This window comes from Eleginops maclovinus, chromosome 2 (genome assembly GCF_036324505.1).
Source record: "Eleginops maclovinus isolate JMC-PN-2008 ecotype Puerto Natales chromosome 2, JC_Emac_rtc_rv5, whole genome shotgun sequence".
Lineage (NCBI taxonomy): Eukaryota > Metazoa > Chordata > Actinopteri > Perciformes > Eleginopidae > Eleginops > Eleginops maclovinus.
This window is the reverse complement of record NC_086350.1, coordinates 9182787-9192620: the sequence shown is the minus strand read 5'-3', so window position 1 is coordinate 9192620 and position 9834 is coordinate 9182787. Positions and strand designations below refer to the sequence as shown.

The following is a 9834-nucleotide window of genomic DNA, read 5'->3' as shown; positions in this document are numbered from 1 at the left end:
CTCTCTGCTGCCTCCCCTCTCACACACAGTGGTTGACACTCTGTCACTGCCTGATAAAACAATTCGACTGACACATAGCTTCGTGCACATGCTGTATGGGCTGGAGTTGATACACATTGCTGAATAGATGCATGCTCAAACACACTGACTGGCAGGTGCGCACCCACACTCAGGGACTGGGCATGCAGCCATTGGCATTTCTGATGTCTTTTTGTCCTTCATATTTTGGGTTTAGTGGAATAAGAATATTATAATCGCTCCCTTTGTCTGAGCCACATTTTGTAAAGGATGATTTCACAATATAATGGCACATTCCTTTCATTAAATGTAAAAATTCCTACACGCTAAAAATCTCTGCAACCAACCCTTGAAATGATGTGCTTTTCCAGTCCAATTTGTCTTTGATAAAAATCCAAGATTCTTTCATGGTTTTAAATTACAATAATCTAGGTTGTCTACTTGTCATGCACGTAAAGTAGATGTTCTCTGTTTACCCCTAAAGGATTATTTGTCCTCAGATATAAACTGGATAATAAAGGAGAGCACTTTGTGTGTCATTAAACGTCTGCTCTCAACTGATAAAGAACAGTTATCTACACAGCATTGATTTAAAGGAAGTCTGGTGTGTTATTTATCTCCAATACCACACAATGATGCCATTAAGGTCAAAGCAGATAGAGGTCATACTCCATTGGCTGCCTTTTGATTCCTGGTTTCTATCCGAGAAATACATTTTCTTCTACAGAGATTATAGGTAGTACATCTTCAAGCTCGGTAAAGTGTCCTTCCATCTCTCTTAATGTGGCTTGGTGAGAGTAACATTTGGAAAATGACCACAAGCAACAATATGTCAAGCTGTGCTGGCTGGTGTGCTCAATTCACTTTCTTCTTCTCCACGATAGCAGAATTACAGTTGAGTGTTCGCTGACCTAATGCAATAGAGGCTCGATATGGACACAGTAATATGATTTCCCAGGCTTTTATTCTGTGTCTGCGGCTGGATAGAGAGGAGCCCTGAAGAGATGGCATCTGAATTGGGGGCGGCTGCCTTAGAGAGGCTGCCATTGAGCGATAGAGGAGGGGACTTAATGTATGTGATGGAGAGGGCAGCAAGTGACAGCCTTGATCTGGAGTATAGAGGGGGGAGAAGAAGGACACATCAGGGTCAAGGGATTCTAATAAGGCTCACAGTAAATCCTCAGTGAACCTCTGCTGTTGAGTATGGTAGTGTATTAAACTTTTTTCTCTGTAGGTCACCTCGGGTTAGAGATGTAGTGGCGGCCTGCTAGCCTATCCAATATGCTAACCAGCCATGCTGACCTTGAGATGGTAGCTGTTCGGTAATCTGTCTCATAAATAAAGTGGCCCCATGGCGGTCGAAATGAAACATGAAACTGCATACAGTCAATATAGTACCATCATCACAATGAGGGGAGATGATATTGCAGACTCTACTGCTCATGCTATGAATGTTTGCCCCTTACAATATTAGATCATTTGAATTTGGACAAAGAAGACAAATAAGATTGTCCCGACTGTGTATTTGTCCTTTTTTCTGTGAGTTATCAGTCACGTAGTAAATGGGGCATGGTCATGTACGTCAAATTGATTTTAAGCTTCATTAACCTATGTTTTTACAAAATGGTAAGCCCTTGCTAATTTATTTGATAAGCAAGGCTGCGTCCAGATTATGTCGCTTTTCATTTGCCTTGGGTAGTCAATAATTGCTTAATGCAGCTTTAAAATTAAATTACATTTTGGCATGATAATGAGATTGAGACGAATTTGAGGTCACCGTTTATTTCTTAATGTCCACTTCAAACCCCAAAGCTCTGGATAATGTTTTGGTTTGTATCTAGTATCAAAGATGAATATTTCGAGAAAATACTGCATCATATTTTGCAGCTTTTTGACGGATTTCTATTTTAGGTGCATCCACTCTCATTTTCAATTTGTGTTATTTGTTGCATAAGAGCTTCAGACTTGTTTTTTTTTCATCAATGAATGAGCCAGTGTCTTTTTCATACGTTGGACCAAGGTTAGAATCAAAACAAATATAGCAACAAGCGTGGATGAAAAAGGATGAGGTATCGAGCTTGTAAATCTATCAGACAAAAAAAGCTCTTTAATGACAACACCGACATTCAATGAAGGAGTTTACCATTCCCCACAAGAATGTTATCATGGTCAAGTATTGAATCTTTTCTGAACTTGAGGCTCATTGATTCTCTAAAGTACTCACACAGCTGCACTTTCGACTGAAAATGACTTCAAGAGCATGGATACATTCGTCTCAATGATACAAGAGTGCCAAGTAAATAGCCCCTTCCTAACAGAAAATGTCAACTTGAAGCCAATGTTGGACTAAATAATACAGTGTTAACAAAATGGCAGTTCAATCAGAATAATCCGGCTGTGTTGATTGTCCTTGAAAGGCCTTTTCTGGCACCTCAGGATAAAAACAAATTGTGACCTCAAAGTCTAGTTAGTGTAAATAGTATTGGTCTTTGAGAAGTAATTTTAGAAGGTAATCAATACAAATGATTTTCGTCAGTAGCACTGATGGAGTCTGGAATAGTACTTGACATTTGAGCAGTGGTCTAAATTATGTATTCAGGACTGGAACATAGCGGGGCTGTGTTGTATCACTGTTGTTTCACTAAGGGAAATAAGTCGATTCTGTGTCTGTATTGATACACCACCTTTAAAGATATATACAGTGTATATACAGTATGGGATGTTTGTTGTTTGTATCCTTTTGCTCAATGTTTTATCTCTCAGGACATTTTTTCTCCCCTGTCTGCTAATCTGTTGTTGGCTGTGATCCCATCTCCACTCTCAATCACAGACATGCCCTCAGGGTAGCGTGACATCCACACTGCCTGTTTACAGCAGGGTCATAAAGAACCTAGCCTGCATCAATATTCCCATATCAGCCCTCTCTGTTGTGCTACAAACCACACTTGGTGGCAGCCAGAGAAGCATCTGATTGAAGTTGTGTTATTGCTCTGGTAGCCAACAGCCCTGTGCTCTCAGGATCTAAAGGGCTCTTAAATTTTCTACTCACTACCTGAGACGGCAAACGCCTAATAAGGTTGTTACCGAGCTATACCGTGGAGTACAGTGTGCATACACATTTGTATGTATATGTGCCTTAATACTTGCATGTGAATGTGCTTTACAGTATATATCCTGATCTTAAAGAAAATGTAATCCTTGACCCAGGGATTGAAATGAAGTGAGCTGCCAGGCTAGCTGAGCGTAGCTTCATATGCTAATGTATATTGTAACTTTGCATATAGACATGGTATTAGAGACTGAATCTGACAGCTCTTTTAGTTTTTCGTTTTGGTAGATTATCAATACTGAAATTATTCTGCAACCGTATGAAAGAATTATTCTTATTTATTTATAGCAAACTTAGTTCATAGACAAGTTCATCTAAAAATACAAGGTATTCAGAATTATTATTATCTGTCAGCAGCGGCCACCTGGGAAATACAATTTCACTGTCTTATTCCTTGATAAACAAAGAAGGACACGCTCTATTGGTAGACCAACACAAGACGGGAAGAAGAACTTCATTATCTGTTATTGTGGATTGTAAACAGAATCTTTTATTAGGCTTTAGGATTTTTTGCAGTAGTTCTTTATTGCAGTTATGGATTTGCTTATTTGGAGAGCATTGTTGTTAGGCTATCGTTATTAAAACAGACAAATTGATAATACAACAATTTTCAACATTTTCTTTTAGTTTGATTAAATAACTTCTTTGTGAAAACATAACATCTGAGAAATCTATTCACTTTGAGAATTATAATAATATTTGTTATTATTTGTTCATTCTTTTCAATATGTGCTCTTACTGTCACAGTCCCTGTCCCACCATAAAGTAATGCTCAATGCATCAAACCAAAATAAGGCAACTGTAGATTTTCCATTTGGCTCAAAGACATGACTGTTAAAGGGAAACAGACTAGGCTTTGATTACATCTGGTTTGTGTCAAACCAGATGAAGAGAACCATGGTCTTCTGTTGTGTCTGTGGAATGCAAGTGTTCTTCTTTAACTCTAAAAGAGTGATCGTGAACAATACCCCTGCAGCTTTTCAGCCATAGCAACATAACATACATTACTTATGATACTTTCTTTCCATTCCTGTTTCTCCATGACTGACCCGTGTGCCTTCCCTCAGAGGGCTCCAAGGCAATCAGGTCAGTGGTCACTGGGGATTGCAGGTCTGGTGTCGGAGCAACTGGCATGGTGATGGATGGGACTAATCTCACGGTTGTCACAGAATCACAAAACACTTTACTTGGTGGAGAGGAGAATACGAAACCTTTTGCTGCGTTAGGTGAGTGAACACGAAATTTATTATAAATATACATAAACATAATAATTCCTAAAGCTCTCTCTATTTATATACCTTGTTTACCCTATGCTGTACATGTATTATTTATATACACAATGCACCGTATGTTGCTACCATTACAAAAAGCCATGCAATATCTACAGTACAGTATATGGTGTAGCTATGAAACCTACTTTTCAATAAATAGTAATAAATTATCCACTTCTTGTTTTTGTACATTCTATTGCACATATTATTTACATTACTGCTTTGGGTTAACATTTTCCCTTTTTCATCATGACCTGATGTCAGTTTTAGCTGCATTTATTGAATGTATAACCTAAAGATAACAAGTTCACTCCACATCCTCAGAAGACAGACATTTCTGTCGGGCATCTTTGTCCTCAAATGTCACCTTTTTGTTCCTCTTTGGGTCGATCCAGGAGTTGTGGATAATGGCATTATTAGGAGTGGGATCTGCCTCAATGATTGACACCACTCGCTTCTTCATCTTGCTTTTCAAGACTTTCTGGAACTTTTGCCTAGTGAAGGCATACAATAGGGGGTGAAAGATAGTGGTCCCATAAGCCATGACCAGGAAGCCAAGTCTTAACTTGACCATTAGGTCACTGGGACCCACACTCAGGATGACTGTGTTGAGCACTGTGATGGGTGTCCAGCACAGCAGGAAGGTTGACACAATTAGGAGGGACATCCTGAAAACCCTCTTTTGGCGCTCTCTCCTTTCTCTGTGGCGCTTAACAGCCCTTCGCAAGGCGATGATGACAGAGACGGAGGTACGCATACCCAGTGTGGGGATGCGGCTGCCACTACTCTGTGATGCATCTGTGGTCTCCTGCTGTGGTGTCATGGCTGTCATGGATGGACGATTTTTCCTGCGAGCCTTCTTCTTCTGTGAAGCGTGGAAACGCGTGCCAATGCGAATGTTGAGAGCCTGCAGGATTTTTGAGTAGGTGATGAGCATGACAACAACAGTAAGGAAGAAAATAGGAATCTGAGCCAGCAGGTGGTAATAGAGGCCAAGTTCTGTGTAGTACTGGTTAGTGTGGACCACATTCTCCACCACTGTCTGGTTCAGATCAGCTTGGCCCTGGGCGAAGAAACCCACTTCAATAAATGGTACTAGGAAACTAATGAAGGATAACACCCAAATGCCAGCCAACAGGGTCAGGGCACGGCCCATTGTCAGCACCCGGTTGGCTGGTTTGACTGAAATGTCGTAGCGATCAAGAGTGATTGCTAGCACGTTAGCAGCAGTGGCGACGCTAGCGAAGGAGACGCAGGCTTCATGGAAGCAGCAGACGAGAGCAGTGTCTCCTTCCAGTGAGAGCAGCACAACCACAATGGTGAGAGGGATGCAGCACACACAAATCAGCACATCCAACACGTGAAGGTTCATAGTAACGATGTTACTGACAGAACTAATGAGGTTTGACTTCATACAGTAAAGGGCAAGCACAGTGAGGTTAGAGCTCAGGCCCAGGAGGATTTCCAACATGAGGAAGCCAGTCAGGGAAACCTGGAAACTAACAGGATATGGATACGGGCCGGGAGTTGCCGGACTCATTGTGCGGCTGATGGGCTCAGTGTTGTCGGTGACCGTGACGTTGCTCATGGTGGCTTCTTGTTCAGAGCAGGGAAGGATATGCATTATCCTGTGTGTAGGAAGAAGAGAGGAAGATCATTTATAAAGGGGAAGAATTGAAGGGACAATCTTTGTGAAGTGTATTGTGGCATCTCTAGAAAGTTGTGATTAACACACATCTTGTCAGATGTAATGCTGCCAGTTATCAAATGATTAGGAAGCCTTTTGTGTTTTAAATGAGAAACGCTGAGAGCAGAGCTTTAATAGTGCCGGAACTTTTTTTCCTGCCATTCCCTGCTGATTAGATTTCCTCACTACGCACATGGCATGACTAGTAACTATCGTGCCTTAATCAGCTTCTACTTCTTTTATCACCATCCTTGATCAGATAGTTTTATCCATAGTGCTACATAGCAGAAACACTTTGGAACAAATTAAAGTCTAATCACCGCTTAGCTGTAAAGGCTTAGCTGAGTACTGTATGTTCAGGCTTTGAAGTGGGTAGTTGTGGCATAGTGTTCTTCAGGGCTCTTCTGAACAGAACATTTGAACTGACATAGTTGTAACATATTAGCCTTTATTGTAAATATACTAAATGTAGACCAGAAGTCGTGAAGGCAATGATAGAGAAGGATTATATGAACCCCATTTGGATGGGATTAATTTAATAGGGAGGAGAGGAGTAAGATGAGTGATATGGTCCTTCATAACGAAACTTGTCATTTCTGGCAGAAACTTGGTCAAATTATGATTACTTTGAAGGGGCTTTCAACTTTCAGAGATGCATTTAAAAATACTAGATGTCTGTTCAGAAAGGACTTAAATATTTTATGTAATAATGTGTGCACCAAAATAACAGTTGGCATTTATAATTAATAATTGGTTCAGGGTAAAAACAAAAAAAACATTCAGAATAAATTGAAATAACTGATTGGCACATCCAATATTAAAATCAGACAACCTCCACCAAAGAAATAAATCCAATCTGAACAGAGTTCTAGATGACATGGAGAAAAACAAATGTTTATTTTAATATTTACCCTTGCCTCCAGCACTATCTGAGCATCAGGGCTGTGTAATCAGGCCATAGAGTCCATGTTGCATCCACAGAGACGAGCATCGCATCCAAACATAGCCAGTGGAAGTGTTTCCGCTCCAGCAGAGCCCCAAAGCGAGGCTTTTCCCTTCACTGCTAGTCCCTCCCCGAGAGGCTGACAGCCAGAAAAACACCTGTCCGTCGCGCCAAAGAATGTCTATGGGCTGCCAGCTTTTTTCTTCCTGACCTCAATGGTAAGAAAGCTAAGGAATCATCCAAATACAGGCAGTGGATTTCAGAGAATATAGGATAGTGTCCTCTGCAGATTTTTTTCTTAGATCTCTGGTCCGTTTGCTTTTGTGATGGTGTGAGCTCTGATGGATGAGTGGAACGGGGATGAGATGTCGGAGCCACCTCCTGTTTATAATCTCATGATATTCCCAGGCAGGAGAGAAAAAGCCAACCAAGAAAACAAAGAATCACAGACCACTCGGCAGGGCTGGAATGTACTGCTCATAGTACGAGGCTCCAAATCCTTGCCTTTTGCTTTTTTTGTCCTCAGTGAAAAGATATTGTTAAGCTCTGTAAATACAGAACAAGAGTAACATCCATTAGCTCATACTCCGAGAGGCAGAGGTCGTCAGTTGCACATCTAGAGTCCTCAGTGTAAACATTATAATGTCCAGAAATCAGTCCGGGCAGCCTCCAGGCCAAGGTCCCCCCTCGGAGCACTAATGGAACAGATCTTTGCTCTCCATGTTTGTCATTGTCTCTGTACGCATGGCTCCAGCTGCCACTGACTTCTTAATCCAGCTAAGGTCCCCAGTTTGCCCCTCGACATGCTGATCCCTAAATCACTGGAGATGGCGTGAGTCGGACAGATTATTAGAGAGCATGTGAGACCAATCACCATGACATGTGTTTTTTGTACGAGCATGGGATGGGGATTGATTCAGCAATTCTGGGGGAAGGTCATCCTCATGAGATAGTAGGAGTGAGTTAATCAGAAGAAAAGCCTGTATAGATTTGCAAAAAGCTCCCAGACAAGAATTGGACTTATCAGGAGCTGCATACAACACTGTCTGTCCTTCAATGCCACATACTTCTCTCACAGTGACCTGAAGAGAAAAGATAAAGTGGATGAAAGAGAGGGAGATGGGAAGAGAGCAAGTAGGAGAGGGAAGAATGGGGGATGCATTAGTGAAAATAAATATATCCTGAGCAGAAAGGCGACGAGGAAAGTCTCATTAGCATAGCAACAAGCCCCTGATGTCTTATCATGTTCCTGTGCATCGCTTGATTCACTTTACATCTTTGTAATTGCATTAACATAACTGTAGCACTAATAAAGGGCTGGCACAAAGTCAACTGATATACAAGCCTCCTGATTTCAGATGAAAAATCAAATGTAGTTATATTTTGCCATGCTTGTTGATTTTAAATTAGAAGAAGAAAATGCTTAATGATAGTTATTGAATGTCTCTTCAAAACCCTGAGTAGTGCTTAAATGCTCCTACAAATCTCATGATAGGCCAGACCCGCTTAGGGCTTTAGTGCAATGTGATTCCACTGGGAACTTGTCATAAGGACATCGATGCCCCCCTTGTGTCACAATATGTGATCCGTGTTATTCTCTTCAGAGGAGCATGTCGGTCATCCTCCAAGGTTGTTTCATTGAGGGATGCCATACTTAACAGTGCCACAATGTCAGCAGAAATTATCAATGACACCACGCTACAGTACCGGGCAGGTTATGATACACCAGGCGTGTTATGAAGGGTCAAGTGTACATTGCATATCAAGTGTTTTATCAGCCTGACACTTTAGGATATAGTACATGTGTTTTGATGTAAGATACAAACAGATGCTATCACAGCATGTAAAGCATCCTAATGCATAAAGGAAAAAGCATGTCAGAGTGGGATGTTTCCAGTAACAGCTATTGGATTTACAACATTAAGACAGAATATATTTATCAACCTTAAATGTACATTTCTCAAAGAGTCATCGCTTCTAAAAAAAAGTCAACATTACATTATAAATGACAGTATATTTGAACCGTTAGTTTCTAATCACATGCATTGGTTGTGGGGGAGATGTTTGGCATTGAGTTTTCTTAGCTGTCACATTCTACTCGGATTAGTGCTGTAAATCAAACCAATAAGTAGAGTGCCCCATCAAAACACAGCGGAGCTCACCATGCAGGGTAAACACAGATGCCTCAGAGCTGGTCCCTACACCACGCTGTCCCCTCTCAGTGCAGCTCTGCAACAATCCAGGTTGCCCAATTTGAAACTGCTGGTTGATCTTCTGCTCCTTCCAGCAGTAATCCAACAATTGGGATTGAGTATTGACTAACATACAAGGGTCATACAAATGACAGAGGTTCTTTCCCTCCGGAGTCCCAGACAGAAAAAAAGTCCACAGAGATTAGTCCTGACAGGAATGTTGTATTCTTCTTTTCCTCCCTTTATCCTCCGTTAATTTCTATCCATCCATATGGGCAGGTTTTGTAAATACTCATCACAGCAACTCTCTGTTGCGCTCCCTCTTTTCCTAACTGTCTGGATTTGAGTGCAAACCATCCCACTCCTGCTATCTCTCTATCTCCCACTCTGCTCTCTCCTCTCTCTCCCTCTCTCTCTCTCTTACTGCGGAGGTTTGCAGTGCTCCCCCACTCCTGATTGGTCTTCTGTAATAGGCTTAACCCTTTACTGTCCAGTGAGGGGAGGTATTTCCTATTGTTCTGACTCTATCCTCTCTTCCCTGACAGTGACTGTGTGACAACCCAGTTGTGGCTGTAGTGATATGCAAAAAAAACAAGCTTCTACTAGGATTTCGC

At 41.3% G+C, this 9834-nt stretch overlaps 1 protein-coding gene across 2 annotated transcripts; it reads right to left on the bottom strand.

Annotated features, from left to right (window-relative positions):
• Positions 1–3605: 3605 nt before the first annotated feature.
• LOC134875359 (G-protein coupled receptor 22-like) lies at positions 3606–9612 on the bottom strand. 2 transcript variants are annotated; one of them, XM_063899916.1, is made up of 3 exons: positions 9191–9612; positions 6997–8110; positions 3606–6026 (listed from the first exon to the last, which is right to left on the bottom strand). In XM_063899916.1, the coding sequence occupies exon 3, from the start codon at positions 6020–6022 to the stop codon at positions 4706–4708; it is 1317 nt and encodes a 438-aa protein (XP_063755986.1). In that variant the 5' UTR covers positions 6023–6026; positions 6997–8110; positions 9191–9612; the 3' UTR covers positions 3606–4705. The 2 variants fall into 2 exon arrangements, with proteins under 2 accessions (XP_063755986.1, XP_063755992.1); XM_063899922.1 differs by lacking the exon at positions 9191–9612 and having other exon boundaries at positions 6997–8532.
• Between the last annotated feature and the right edge of the window lie 222 nt (positions 9613–9834).